The following is a 15,660-nucleotide window of genomic DNA, read 5'->3' as shown; positions in this document are numbered from 1 at the left end:
ATCCCCACGCGCCTGCGATCTTCCAGGTGCCACCTAGCGGCCGGAAGAGCCAACAAACACACCTGAAACCTTCCCCTGTTACCCAGAATGTCTAAGGGCGGAGTCGAGCCTTGTTTTACATTTCAACCAGTTTAATGTTTACAAGGAAAGTCTCACAAGATCGCTTCCTGTTGGCTTTCCCAAGATTACATCCTAGGATGCCTCTTCCTTCTTGTTCTCTAGTGATTATAATGCCACCTCTATTATATATCCAGATAGTTTAGATTCATGGGTTATTTTGGGGGTAGGGTGTGGTTCTTTATTCTTTTCCATTTATTCATTTGCCTATCTTCACCCATACCAATCCTCTTAATTACTAAAACTTTGTAATAACGTTCCCTTGTTATTTAAAAAAAATACTTTGGCATTTTTCTAAATCTTTTTCGTACAATATAACATGCAGGAAAAATATACAAAATATAAATATACGGCTGAATGATTTATCGCAAAGTGAATGTCCATGTAACCACCACCTGGGTCAAGGAATTGAATATTTCTAGTATCCCAGAATCCTTTCCCTCTTCTTATCACTATTGTCTCCTTTCTACCCAGAAGTAACTACTATACTGATATGTATGGTAATTTTTTCTTTGCTTTTCTTTATGTTTTACTACCTAGAGCTGCATTCTGATACTGTAGTCTAATTTTGCTTGTTTTTTTGAATTTTACATACTCTTGTGTCTCGTTTCTTTCCCACAACATTATTTTTATGAGATTCACCTATGCTTTTCATTGTGGTTATAAATACTTCATTTTCTTTCTTTCTTTTTTTAACATCTTTATTGGAGTATAATTACTTTACAATGGTGTGTTAGTTTCTGCTTTATAACAAAGTGAATCAGCTATACATATATATATATCGCCATACCTCCTCCCTCTTGCGTCTCCCTCCCACCTTCCCTATCCCACCCCTCTAGGTGACTTAATTTTCTTGATAGTTACATATCCATTACCATTATTATTTTTCTTTTTGCGGTACACGGGCCTCTCACTGCTGTGGCCTTTCCCGTTGCGGAGCACAGGCTCCGGACGCGCAGGCTCAGTGGCCATGGCTCACGGGCCCAGCCGCTCCGCGGCATGTGAGATCTTCCCGGACCAGGGCCACGAACCCGTGTCCCCTGCATCGGCAGGCGGACTCTCAACAACTGTGCCACCAGGGAAGCCCGCACTTTCTTTTTAAAATAAATTTATTTATTTATTTATTTTTGGCGAAATTGGGTCTTCGTTGCTGCACACAGGCTTTCTTTAGTTGCGGCGAGTGGGGGCTACTCTTCGTCGTGGTGCGCGGGCTTCTCATTGTGGTGGCTTCTCTTGTTGCGGAACACGGGCTCTAGGCGTGCGGGCTTCAGTAGTTGTGGTTCGCGGACTCTAGAGCGCAGGCTCAGTAGTTGTGGCTCACAGGCTTAGTTGCTCCACGGCATGTAGGATCTTCCCGGACCAGGGCTTGGACCAGGGCTCGAACCCGTGTCCCCTGCACTGGCAGGCGGATTCTTAACCATTGCGCCAGCAGGGAAGCCCCGAGGTTGCATTTTTGTTTTCCTGGTCCAAGCACCACATTTATAAAACACAACATCCAGCCTATGTGCTGCTTCAAACACAGCTTCACCCCAGCATCTGGGCAATGACTAAGTGTGTGGCTCCTTAACAGCTCCCAGGCTAGTCTGGAGACCAAAGGTCCATTGCTGCCACCTCAGGCTGCCTGGAAAATCACAAATATTTAATAGAAGAATCCCCAGACTTGTGTAATAACATATTATTAGAGGGGGAACTAGAAATTGCAGTAATTTGCTATAATACTATGGAGGTAGATATCTGTCCTGTCTTTTGAGGCCCCAAATCACCTTCCAGCTGAAGCTGAAAGGCCCTCCCATTATCCAGGGATAAGAATAGCTCTAGAGAAAATTATGGTGTATTAAACAGAAGTGCTCATGTGGGGAGATGAAAGCAAAAATTTGAGATAGATTCCAGGTTCGCTATTGCTCCCAAGACTGTTCCTGTGTAGCGGCTGTAGCATCTTTGTCTCTGACTCACCGCCAGCATTTCAGAATCATCTGAGGACAGTTTTAGTCATGGTGCAGACTCAACAATTAAGCGAGCTGATATCAGGGGCTCCACGCTGGTATATTTTTACAGGAAAAAATAGAGAATTTAAACCCATGGTCATACAATTAACATTTTAAAAGAGGAGGTGAAGAGTTTATAAGGAAAGGGACTGGATCTTCTTCTCCCAAAAGCTGCAAAAGCCTGTAATAAATAGCACTGGTGGGATATTTATCCTTACTGGGAACAAAGACTTCCTTTAAAGGATAAATACACATGTTGACCTAAATCAGTACTTTTATGGATAGGGGTTGAAACCACAACTCAGAATCTGAACCTGGCTTAGGACAATTGGGGAAATCATGATGTCATTCTTGCCTCTTTATTACCCCTGATTATTCTAGGCCTTACATGTTCTGCTCACTAGATGGGCTTGAGCTGACTTAATGGTGGATATAGGTGCTTCTTTCTCTAAGGGGATTTTCTAGATTTGCTTATCTCTCCTGAGATATTTAATGCTGTGTTGAGGTCTAAACATGATGTTACAAGCCTTGGCTCTTTCCCCAAGATTGTTACTGTGCTAGATTAATTGTAAAAGTGGCCCCAATTCTCCATCCTCTCTGTTTCTACACCCTTTGTAATAATAGTTTGTAGCTCTTCTCATCAATAGGTAGATTCCTTTTCTCCATCCCTTGAATCGGAACTGGCCTTGTGACTTGCTTTGACCGATAGGATGTGGCAGACATGATGGTGTATCAGTTTCGAGACTGGGCCTCAAGAGGCATTTCATGCTTCCGTTCTCTCTCTCGGACTCCTGTCTCGACCATGAGAACAATCCTGGACCAGCTTGCTGGACGGTGGAAGACACCTGGGACTGGGAAAAGTGGTCTCAGACAAGGCATTCAAGATTAGTCAGTCCTGGGAATTCCCTGGTGGTCCAGTGGTTAGGAGTCAGTGCTTTCATTGCCGGGGCCCAGGTTCAACCTGTGGTTGGCTCGTGGCAGGGTCGGGGGGAAGATCAGTCAGCTCCATCTGAGCCACCAGCTGACTTTTAGGCTCATAGACTAAATAAATGCTTGATGTGATTTGCCATGCAACATTATTGTGGCAATAGATAACTGCTCCAGAAATTGGTATCAGGTGTTGGGTAGTGCCCTAAGAAAAGGCTAAGATACGTAGGGAAAACAGTGAGGAAATTGTTATTGGAACAGAAAAAATGATGACTCATTATGATGTAGTGAAATAATTGGCAAACTGTCGCCTGTGATTACCCAGAAATAGAAATAGAAACAGAAAATAGAAAGTATTTGGCTAAGGAGATACCCAGGCATAATGCTGATTACTCACTGATGAGTATGATACAGCGTAGCAAGAAAGGGTTGACCGATAGAAGGAACTGGCTGACCTTCCAGAAGAATTTAAAGGAAATGTAGAGAGACTATGACTTGCTAGGTTGGGAAGGAAAAGCTTTTTTCACATCCAGTGAAAAAAAAAAAGATTGTCAAAGTGAAAAACAGCCTGTGAGTATAGATCAGATTAAAGGTGTGGCTTTATGACCCTTTGTTAAAAGTTCAAAAATGTGAGGCAGTGCGTAGGTGAGCTTCCCAGCTAGAAGAAAGGGTTTCTAGGAAGCCCACAGGCATGGTCCTGCAGAAGCCTGATCTTAAAATAGAAAGAAGTCTAGAGGAAAGGTATGTTTTCCCCCAGCTTTATTGAGATGAAATTGACACGTAACGTATAAGTTTAAGTTGTACAATGTGATGGTTTGATACATGTATATATTTTGAAATAATTACAATAGGGTTAGTTAACACTTTCATCACCTCACATAATTAACGTTTTTTTTTTTGGTGGTGAAAACTATTCCGTCTTTCAGCTCATCGCACCCGAGTTCTGCAGCCTGGTGACTGAGAGCCACAGATGTAAAGAGATCTTTGATAAATGTATAATCAGACAGACGCTGGGATAACGCGTTTGCCAGCTGGAATCGTGGGCTACTTCCCTTGCTCTACACACATCCGTAACACACCCAGTTGGGTTCGTCAAACCCTCTTAATCGGCTGCCGTGGGCGCTGGGCACCTCTTCCCCACAACCAAGGCTGCGCCTGTCCCAAGTCAGGCTCGAAGCTTTCGGGCTCGCGTTGCGGTCGTGGGAATTCGGCCGGGTCGGGGCCGTTCCCCTGCCGGGGCGACTCTCGGGGACCCCCGTCCCCGCGTGGCCCAGCCACCGGGCCTTCTCTGTCCTCGTCCGTCATCCGACCTTCCCCGGGCTCCGCAGGCCCCGTAGGGGCCGGCTCCCGCCTCCCGCCGCCGACCTCCGCCTGCGGGACGTCGCGGTCGCCATTCGCCCAGCCCGTCGGCGGAACACTGCTGCCTGCGGGCAGCTTGGGCATCTCGGACCGCGGAGCCCGCGCGGCCGCTTCTCAGAAACTTTCGAACAACGGAACAGCACAACTGTGCGCGCGAACACGTGAGCGAGTGCGCATGCTCGTGCGTATCTCTGTGCGCGTGCGTGCACGTGAGCGTGTACGGTCGCGCGGGTGTGTTTAACTGGCATGCTTGTGTGGTGACCGTGCCTGTGAGAAGGTTCATAATGCTAAGTTTTGGCAAGGCTTTTGTTGCTGTCAGTCCCCAACGAATGACAAGGGCTGCTTCATACTTCTGAGTTTTAGTCAAGAATTCTTTTTTTTTTTTTGTGGTACGCGGGCCTCTCACTGCTGCGGCCTCTCCTGTCGCGGAGCACAGGCTCCGGACGCGCAGGCTCAATGGCCATGGCTCAGGGGCCCAGCCGCCCCGCGGCATGTGGGATCCTCCCGGACCGAAGCACGAGCCCGTGTCCCCTGCATCGGCAGGCGGACTCTCAACCACTGCGCCACCAGGGAAGTCATAGTCAAGAATTCTTGGTAAGGCACACCTACACCATCAGTGTCTCGGTCCCCCTTTTTTTTTTTTTAAAGAAGATGTTGGGGGTAGGAGTTTATTAATTTATTTTTGCTGTGTTGGGTCTTCGTTTCTGTGCGAGGGCTTTCTCTAGTTGTGGCAAGCGGGGGCCACTCACTATTGCGGCCTCTCTTGTTGCGGAGCACAGGCTCCAGACGCGCAGGCTCAGTAGTTGTGGCTCACGGGCCCAGTTGCTCCGCGGCATGTGGGATCCTCCCAGACCAGGGCTCGAACCGGCAGATTCTCAACCACTGCGCCACCAGGGAAGCCCTGGGTCCCTATTTAATTTTAGAAAGCTGTGCAACTTTTGATGCTGAAAACCTGAAACTGCCCTCCCATGCATGCTGCTGCGTTATGAACTCTTGTCCCTCTTGGCGTTCCTCACCTCCTTTTCTCTTTCCTGCTTCTCTCTTTCCTTTCCTCCCCTCCCCCCTCTTTCCCTTCTCCTCCTCATCTCTTCCCCTGCTACCTTCTCCTTCCATTCCCCCTTTCTCTCTTTCCCTCTGTCCTCCTGCCCTTTCATCTTCCTTCTTCTCCCAGCCTCCCTCCTTTCCATTTCTTTCTCCCCGCCCCTTGCCTTTCGTCTTAAGTCTAAGTCTCTGGCAGGCTCCTCTGCCTACCCGACTGTTGTAACGTCCCAGACTTTCAGCCCAGCCTGCTTCTAATTTCTAGGGGAACTGTCTTCCAGACTCCCTTGTAATGCCACCTCTCTGCTTGGGTCTGTTTCTGGACTTCTGCTCTTTTCTTTTCCCTTCCCCTTCTTCTTCTTCTTCTTATGAGCTGTGTGGCATGCAGGGTCCTAGTTCCCCGACCAGGGATCGAAGCCCATGCCCCTTGTAGTGGAAGCCTGGAGTCAACCACTGGACCGCCAGGGAAGTCCCATGTCTGTTCTTTCCTGTTAATTTATGTGCTTATCTGCACCAATACAAATCGTCTTACTATAATTACTATCAAACGCTTTAATACGTGACTTATTGACATTGGATGAGGCTGAATCCTCCCTCCTAGTTCTTCAAGATTGTCTTAGCTCTCCTTGGACTTTTACACTGTGTGTGAATTTTTGAGTCAGTTTGAGAATTTCCTTAACATCTTATTGGGATTTTGCTTAGAAATTCATGACTTCTTAGTTTAATTCAGGGAAGAACTGGAATCTTTAAAATGGATTCTTCTCCTGCATTAATGTGATGTATGTATGTATCCACTTATTAAGGTTTTCTACTACATTATAAAAGTTTTATAGTTTTCTTTCTAATTGTTTTTAGATGTAGATAGTAAAACTGTAACTAAAAACAATAAATGAGAAATTCAAAATGGAGTTTACTTGGGAAAGTGAGCAAGTAGAGGCAGTGGGGAGGGACACCGAGAGAAATTCACAGGTGTTACCGACCAGGGTTCTTGGCCTCCTTAATCAATAGAAATCGATAAGAGGCAGACAAATTCAGGCAAGGCTTTACCGGGGCTCCTGCTGCAGCAGGAGGGAGTGAAAACAAGTAACAGTTTCTCTTGCTGGCTCTCTGAGGGAGTGGCCAGCTGGTTCCTTTTATGGGGGTGAGGGTAAGGGTAGGTGGGTGCAGGGGTTAGGCCAGGGGCTTGGCTTCGGCCACCCCCTTGGTGGTGCTGGGTGGGTTTTTGGTCTTTTTGTATCTTGTTGTTCATAATTTGCCTCAACTGTGCAGCGCGAAGTTATTTTTAGTCCCTTATAGTTTCTTTGTATTTTACTGCTCTAGGAGATGTTTGTCCAGGTGCAAGCACTGCAGCAAAGGGTCCCAGGTCCCAGCCTGTCTCACAGGTACTAATGTTTTTATTTCTGAAGCTTGGTGGTGGGTACATGACTATTTTTTTGTGTTTTTTTAAAATTTTAATTATTCTAGTTTGTTATAAGTTTTATGTGCATGATATATTTCACAGTTTAAACAAATCTCTCCTGCCTTTTATTGGATTGAATTTTAGGAACATTAAGCATTTAGTTGCTGTGTGGATAGGCTCTTTATTGCAAAAGGACTCTCACGCTGCTCTTTAAGAATGCTGACGGTTCCCACGTTGTTTTGTCCAGTAACTTTGCTGAATGTTTGTAAGTTCTAACAGACTTTAAAAAATAGTTTCTTTGCCCATTGCAAATAATTTGAGCATTCTCTCTTTTTTCTTGGTCAGTGTACCTAACGGTTTGTCAATTTTGTGAATCTTTTCAAGGAACCAACTTTTGGTTTTTGATTTTGTCTATTGTTTTTCTCCTCTCTATTTCTGTTGTAATCTTTATGATTTCCTCCTGCTTGTTTTGGGTTTAGTTCGCTCTTCTAGTTCCTTAAGGTGGAAGGTTAGTTTATTTATTTGAAAATTTTCGTTTTCGTTAATATAGGTATTTACAACTATAAATTTCCCTGCAAACACTGCTTTTTCTGCATCTCATAAGTTTAGGTATGTTGTGATTTTGTTTTCATTTATCTCAAAATATTTGAAAATTTCTCTTATGATTTCTTCTTTGACCAGTTGGTTATTTAGGAGTGTGTTGTTTAATTTCCACACATTTGGGAATTTCCCAAATTTCCTTCTGTTATTGATTTCTAATTTAATTCCATTGCGCTCAACATACTTTGTATGATTTCAGTGCTTTAAAAATTTTGAGAATTGTGTTATGACCTAACATGATCTCTCCTGGAGAATGATCCATGTGCACTTGAGAAAAATCTGCATTCTACTGTTGTTGGGTGATCTGTGGATTTCTGTAAGGACTAGTTGGTTTATAGTGTCGTGCAAGTCTTATATTTCCTTGGTTTTCTGTCTAGTTGGTCTGTCCATTATTGAAAGTGGAGTATTGAAGTTTCCATTATTGTCGAATTGTCTCCATTCAAGTCTGCTTTTTGCTTCATGTATTTTGGGGCTCTGTTGTTAGGTGCTTATATGTTTGTTATATCTTCTTGATGAAATGACCCCTTTTAAAATGTCATTCTTTGTCTCTAGTAATAATTTTTTTTAAATAAATTTATTTCTTTGTTTTTATTTTTGGCTGCATTAGGTCTTCGTTGCTACGTGCAGGCCTTCTCTAGTTGTGGCGAGCGGGGGCTACTCTTTGTTGTGGTCGTGGGCTTCTCATTGCGGTGGCCTCTCTTGTTGTGGAGTGTGGACTCTAGGTGCATAGGCCTCAGTAGTTGTGGCACGCGGGCTCAACAGTTGTGGGTCACGGGCTTAGTTGCTCTGCGGCATGTGGGATCTTCCCAGACCAAGGCTCGAACCTGCGTCCCCTGCATTGGCAGGAGGATTCTTAACCACTGCGCCACCAGGGAAGCCCTCTAGTAATAATTTTTATCTTGAAGACTATTTCTCAAATATTAGTATAGCCACTCTGCTTTCTTTTGTTTACTGTTTGCATGGTATATGTCTTTCCATCCTTTTAATTTTGTCTATTTGTGTTTTTGAATCTAATTTGTGTCTTGTAGATAGCATATATTTGAATCATAAAAAAAGTGAATTCTACCAATTCCTGCCTTTTACTTGGAGTTCTCTATGCTGTCATTCAGGGAACTAGGTTGGTTTCAGCCCTGCCATCATTAACACCTGGATTCCCAGGTCACCCTGGAGGTTTGCATCCCAGTCAGCCAGAAGAGGGAGAATGGAGCCTGCACAGGAGGTTTTTGTGGGACAGGCTTGGACATGGTGCCTACCACTTATATTCCATTGGCTAGAAGTCAGCCATGTAAACATTTAACTGGTAGGGGGGTTAGGAAGTGTGCTTAGCTCTGTGCTGAGGACAAAAGAAGAAAGGGACTTAGTGAAAGACTAGCAGAGTCCACCACAGTTATATAAGAAAAGGACAATGTATTTGGAGAATAACACTACCATCAGTGGGGTTGCATATTCCAGTAGCTAAAAGATCTTGCTGATAACTTCTTCAAATCAGATACCTATGGAGATGGTGGCTATTGGAACTAAAGTCCTACAGAATTCATGGCTCTGGATTTTGCTTGGATAGCAGGAGGAATTAATACTGCAATTGTCAAATTATTATAGACCTTAACTAGTAGAAGGGATGTGTACTCTCACTGATAAGGAATGTCAGGCCTATATGACTCAGAAACTAGAAAATGTCCATAAAGAAGCATTGAGGCTACACAAGACTGGGAGCTGGGTTCTGTTTACATAACTTGTAGCCTTTAGGGAATTTTGGGATACATATTTTACAGTTATTTTAGTAACACTAGGAATAATAACTGGCACATATGCAGTGGAAATGTTTATAAAAAGTGTAAGCTCTAGGAACCCATCAAGAGCTTTCTCACCTGAAACAAAACAAATAATGCACCATTTGTATTTAGAAGACTGGAAAATGAAATCCAAAGGGAAAGGTATGAAGAGTCTTATGCATAAGCAAATTTAAGATAAACTATCCGTAAGTTGCAACAAACAAGGGAAACTGTTGAAAAACATTGCATGACTTCTCTTAGTTTGGGTTTTTTCAGAAGTAGACCTTTAGACCCGGGAACAAGTGTAAGTAATTTATTTGGGAAGAGAAGGGAGTTAGGGGTGTGTTAACAGGGGAGGGAAGGCAGCCAATAAAGAGTGCTCTATTAAGCCAGCAACTACAGTGCAAAGCTGGAATTTAAGCCCACGAGAAAACTTTGGAAAGCAGTGCAAAACACGCCTCAGAATGATCTCACTGGAGGGTTGAGGGTGTTGGGCTATTTATACGGCAACTCCTAAGTGTCATTGCTTAGGGTTATTTCCTGGTACAGTACATGTTAATTCTTTGGCGTTTCCAGATTGCCACGCATATGTGGGCAGTATGGCTTTCTGTAGTTCCAGAAGAGGATAATAATGCACAGATGAAGATACTGGCAGTTGGAAATCTGCTGGTGCACACTGAAGGTCCAAGGAGCATGGGCAGTGTGTTGATAGTTTCTGTTAGAGTCACCCCTTGCACCACTCAGGGCCACTGGTGCCTCACAGAAGTTCACTCCATCCTGCCACTGCTCTGTCAAGTTGGCAGCCAGTCACACTTGTTTTTGTTTTGTTTTGTTTTGTTTTTAAAGATATACAGTTGGACGAGGTCTTCACTGCTATAGTTGGTCTTGGTCAGAATTTTGTTTGTGTATTAACATTCAAGACTCCTCTCATACTTGACCGGTACTTCTCTTGATCTATGTTGCTTACTTGTTGAAATAAACATATACCTTCCTGTCTGAGCAATCTGAACCCTGGTTACTTTTCCCTCATCACACTGATGATGCTGCAATTCCCCATCTACAGTTAGTTCTGGGCATGGAGGCATCAAGAGTTCTAGACATATTCTTCCTTGTTCCTATTACACAGCAGCAGTCCTGTTTCCTGCCAGTATAGTAATTTATTTCTTTGCTTGCTGTCCTCTTGACATGAAGAGCCCAAAAGTGATTGGGTGGCAATGAAAGCTTAAGGTTAATGGAGCTTTTGCTGTGTCCTCTGGCGGAAGTGGTTCCTCCCCTGGGAACCACGACCTCTAGATCTGCAGGGTCTGGAATCGCAGGAACAGAAACACATATTCCCCAAAATGGGTCATGGGAGTCATGGTGAGAGGGGTCAATTCTATGTCTACCTCTTATTGAGAACTATACTATACAGTGGTTGTTGGTATAAGGCATCTTGAGGGACAGTACTCCAGTACCACAGGGTATAATCTCCAAGTTGGTGCCTTAGCTGTGTTTGCAAAAGGTCAAACAAAGGCAGGGAGTGAAACCTGGATTCTGTTCTCAGTTCCTTTTAATGTACTCAGCTCATTCAGATCTGAAGGTGCGCCCCCATTAGGGTCTGGGCTGTTTTCCAGAATTGCTCCCTATACCAGTGGATTCTGTCTTCCTGTCCTGCACCAGCCATTCACCACCAAGAGAGATGGGAGGAGATATCAGAGAGATCCACAAAAAACAGTGTCCCTGGTTGAATATTCAGAGTAGAACTGGGGCACGCTCACTCACTTGGTTATTCCTGCACTCCTTGCACACATCTGTTTTGAGTAGCTGCTCTGTGACAGGGCCCATGTAATTAACATCCCCTGATTTCCAAACCATGCTTTCTCTCCGTGTGACAACTTTCACAGCAGGGGCCCTGGGGATGGGACAGTCTTCAGGTTTGGTAGACACTTGGTCTTCATTCATTGTTCTATTTAATAAATAGTGTCTGATGGCAGAAGACGACCTTGTTGCTTTCCGGCTCTGTAGCTTCCTAAGGCTCACAGATGTCCTCAGGACAAAGTATAAGCCTCTTATGTTGGTACTCAAAGGCCTTGTGATAGGGATCCTGCCTCTCTGATATTTACCAGAGCTTCTTAACTCATCTTGTGGTCCCTAAAAATAAAGTATTGAAGTAGAGCCATAAACATGCTGTGGTATATTTCTTCTTTTTTTTTGTTGGTAATATTGTAACTTCTGCTTATTTTTTACATCAGCCCTTTATTGATAGAACATACTAGTACTTTAATATTCAGAGTAATTGCCAACTCTTGTTGAATTATCCCTATATTAATGTTTTATCTATTTTGTGAGGGAAGGGTGAGGAAATCCCATCCGTCTTGATATATGGCTTATGAGACCATAGTATGGAATGTAGGTTTATTTTACCATTGCAGTTTTATGAAAATGAAAACAGCAAATTTTTTGCTGTTTTTGAGCAACTATTACAGCATCTTGGTTCTTTGGGAGGAAGAATATGTAAAATATTTTAATAGTTGTTGAGTAATCAATATATGAAATGCTGATGAAAATTGAGTTTTTCTCCAGTTCTAAACTCTCTTGCCTAAGAATTCCTGTTAGAAGAATCTGAAACAATTTGCAATTTTTGTGTGTGTGTGTGGCCGCACGGCATGTGGGATCCTAGTTCCCTGACCAGGGTTCGAACCCGTGCCCTCTGCAGTGGGAGCAGGGAGTCCCAACCACTGGACCGCCAGGGAAGTCCCTGCAAATTTTTGTACAGAAAATCCAAAGTGAATTTATGTTTCGTCCATCATAGAGAGTTAGTGCTATGACTCATCAGAAAAAAAGGCCCTTTTATTCTGTGTTGCCTGCCCCTCACTTGGAAACAGACGTGCTTCCACATTAGAGCCATCATTAGTCAGCACCACGGACACGCCACAGAGGGGAAACGGCTTTTGGGGACTTGGGCGTCAAGAATAGAATTATCCATATATATGGAATCTAAAAAAAAAAAAAAAAAAGGTTCTAATGAACCTAGGGGCAGGACAGGAATAAAGACACAGAGTTAGAGAATGGACTTGAGGACACGGGGAGGGGGAAGGGTAAGCTGGGACGAAGTGAGAGAGTAGCATGGACATATATACACTACCAAATGTAAAATAAATAGCTAGTGGGAAGCAGCTGCATAGCACAGGGAGTTCAGTCCAGTGCTTTGTGACCACCTAGAGGGGTGGGATAGGGAGGGTGGGAGGGAGACGCAAGAGGGAGGGGATATGGGAATATGTGTATATGTATAACTGATTCACTTTGTTATACAGTAGAAACTAACACAACATTGTAAAGCAACTATACTCCAATAAAGATGTTAAAAAAAAAAAGAGTAGAATTATCACAGAACAGAACTTCTTCTTTTGGGGACTCTGGCACAGACTGGGAAGAGCAAAAGGCACTGAGAAGGGAAGGCTTTAGGACCCAAGACTGGCTTTCCATTTCTTGAGAAATGCCCTGTTAGCTGAGAGATGATCAGGGATTGAGAAGGATTGAGGAAAATGGGGGCTGGGGAAGTCACCAGAGGCACTTCAAATTTTTGTATCTGAAAATATTTACAAATATTTGTATCTGAAACACCTCTACTGGCCACCCTGAGCACAGAGCAGTATCTAAGATGGAGATGAATGTAACGATCTGTGTGAAGTGGACTGGTTGACAAATATCATTCAGGGAAGGGCAGTTATTACATGTTTGTTTAGCAGGGCCACTGTGCAGGGTTCTGTAGTTTATTCAAATAAAGTAGCCACCAGCCAAGGGACAAGTTGATATAAAATCTAACTCATGCTCTGCTCAGTAGGCTGTGGGCCACAGGATAGTTTTTATCCACTTAGACCAAGAATTGCCTAATTCCCCAAAACATGAGTTACAGGCTACTGATGGGGTTCTACGATCCATTTTCAAAATGCTGAAGTGACCAAGAATGAGACAGGGCAGGTGTAAGAAGGAGATTGTGCCAAATCAGAACCCAAGAGTTTACAGATAGAGAGGAGGAAATTTCATTCCCCTGTGGAATGAGACCAGGAAGAAAGGCCTGAAGAGCACGGTGAGCTGTGAGTTGCCCCCTCAAGGTATCTGGAGGTTACGTTGAGAAGGTTAAGGACAGAGGCAGACCAGTTAGTAAGGTTACAGTTGAAGAACAAGCTGTGACGGTGGGCGTGGTGAGAGATGATATGAATGATCAAAACGGATGCCTGAGATAGTCCTTGTGGACACAGAGGACTTTCTTCAATCTGTCTTGGTCTATTTGTAGGCAATATTTCGTGTCTCCTAAGTGGTTCTCCAGACTTTACTAAGGAGCAGATGATCAGAGCCTCTAGAAGGAAGGAGCTCCCGTTTTACCGTCTTGCAAGAACTCATAGAAGCTGAGAATGGAGGGTGGTGCCAATTGCTGCAGAGAAGGAGTCCCGTAGAGAATGATAGATTTGAGGCTGGCTGGTTTCAGAAATGATAGGGACCGAGGATTGCTATACATCTCCTGCTGCCCCCTCTTAAAATGGGTGTGTTGACTGCGTTTTTCCCCTGTGTCTCTTTCAGCGTTGTGTGCTTGGTGTGTGTGAGGCAGATCATGTCCCTTTAGCGCTCACGTTGAAAGGAACTGCACCTGAGGATTTATACGCATCGACTTCGTGAGCACCAGGTCCTGGTTGAGATAATGAGATGCTGGACATCATTCCTGAGCCTGTTTTTTTGTGATTGTACGACGCTTGGGAATTCTTTAGAGAGACGTTAGTGTTTTTGGTACGTGGGAAGTGTGAAGTCACTGGGGCCTGAGGGTGGAACAGTAGGTAGTGGCCAAGGATGACTTCCCAAGAACCATAAGTCAGAAGACCCATGCCCTATGTAGCCTCCTCCCCATGATTTTGGCTGTCTCTTTTTTTTTTTTCCCTCGGGTGGTTTTCCTTCCATTTTTATTGAGATATAATTGACACACAGCACTGTGTAAGTTTCAGGTGTACAACATAATACATCATGAAATGATTACCACAATTAGCTTAGTAAGCATCCATTATTTTGGCTGTCTCTCTCTTTTTTTTTTTTTTTCTGTACGCAGGCCTCTCACTGTTGTGGCCTCTCCCGTCGCGGAGCACAGGCTCCGGATGCGCAGGCTCAGCGGCCATGGCTCACGGGCCCAGCCGCTCCGCGGCATGTGGGATCTTCCCGGACTGGGGCACGAACCCGCGTCCCCTGCATCGGCAGGCGGACTCTCAACCACTGTGCCACCAGGGAAGCCCTTGGCTGTCTCTTTGACTTGCCTTTGAACAATAGGATGTGATGGGGGTGGCACTGCCTGACTCCCGGGGCTAGGTCCTATTATATCTTGTACTTTCTGCTTCACTGGTGGAAGCCAGTCACTGAGTCCAAAACCCCTGAGGCCTCCATGATTGAGGCCATCTAAGATAGCCATGCAGGTTTTGTAAGAAAGAAATAACTAGCCTACCCTTAGCTGTTTTAGCCACCCCAAATGAAATGTCAGACATGAGGAAAGCATCCATCTGCTAGCCCAGACCAGGAGATCCTTCAGAAAACTCTACGCCCCATCATGATCTGATTAAAGCTGCATGATACGGTACCCATATGAGTGGGGGTAAACCTGCAAAACTGGGTGAGATAATAAATTATTGCTTTAAATCAATATGTTTGGGGGAGATTTGTTATTCTGCAGTGGTTAACTGGAACAACATCAAGACCAGAGTCTGGTCACTGCATCCATGTTTACAAATTTTGCTTGTTCCGATAACAAATTCTTCCCTCCCTGGTCTAAAAGCCTGATAATTCATTTCCAAAATGTAAGCCCCAGGTGTCCGCCCACATAAATTGCAAAAATCTTGCAATTTTTGGATACAAGGGAAAGGATTCTTTGAGGGCAATTTTCTGTGCCCCGACTCTTCCTTGGATTAAAAGTTTCAAATTCTGACCTTGTCATTTTCTTTCTTTAATTTCTCCAGTGCACCTTGCACAAAGCGAGGCAGTGTCAATTAACAATAAACATCCTGGGCTTCCCTGGTGGCGCAGTGGTTGAGAGTCCGCCTGCCGATGCAGGGGACGCGGGTTCGTGCCCCGGTCCGGGAAGATCCCACATGCCGCGGAGCGGCTGGGCCCGTGAGCCATGGCCGCTGAGCCTGCGTGTCCGGAGCCTGTGTTCCGCAGTGGGAGAGGCCACAACAGTGAGAGGTCCGCGTACCGCAAAAAAAAAAAAAAAAACCAAAAAAAAAAAAACACAAAAAAACCCAAAACAATAAACATCCTTAGAATGAAGGAAGAATTAAGAAATTTCACCTGATTTTAAAAGAATCTGTGTGAAGCACTGTTGTTTTTAAAAAAATTATTTTGTTGAAATATAGTTGATTTACAATGTTGTGTTAATTTATGCTGTACAGCAAAGTGATTCAGTTATACATACATATATACTCTTTTTCATATTCTTTCCCATTATGGG

At 44.2% G+C, this 15,660-nt stretch overlaps 1 protein-coding gene across 1 annotated transcript in view; it reads right to left on the bottom strand.

Annotated features, from left to right (window-relative positions):
• Positions 1 to 1,658: 1,658 nt before the first annotated feature.
• LOC115862556 (galectin-10-like) overlaps positions 1,659 to 15,660 on the bottom strand; it is a 31,766-nt gene continuing 17,764 nt past the window's right edge. Inside the window, exon 4 of the mRNA XM_060289597.1 lies at positions 1,659 to 1,738. Within this exon, the coding sequence (XP_060145580.1) occupies positions 1,730 to 1,738 (9 nt within the window). The 3' untranslated portion in view covers positions 1,659 to 1,729. The remainder of the gene's footprint in view (positions 1,739 to 15,660) is intronic.

The sequence above is a fragment of the Globicephala melas genome, chromosome 19 (genome assembly GCF_963455315.2).
Source record: "Globicephala melas chromosome 19, mGloMel1.2, whole genome shotgun sequence".
Taxonomy (NCBI): Eukaryota; Metazoa; Chordata; class Mammalia; order Artiodactyla; family Delphinidae; genus Globicephala; species Globicephala melas.
This window is presented reverse-complemented; position numbering and strand designations above follow the sequence as displayed.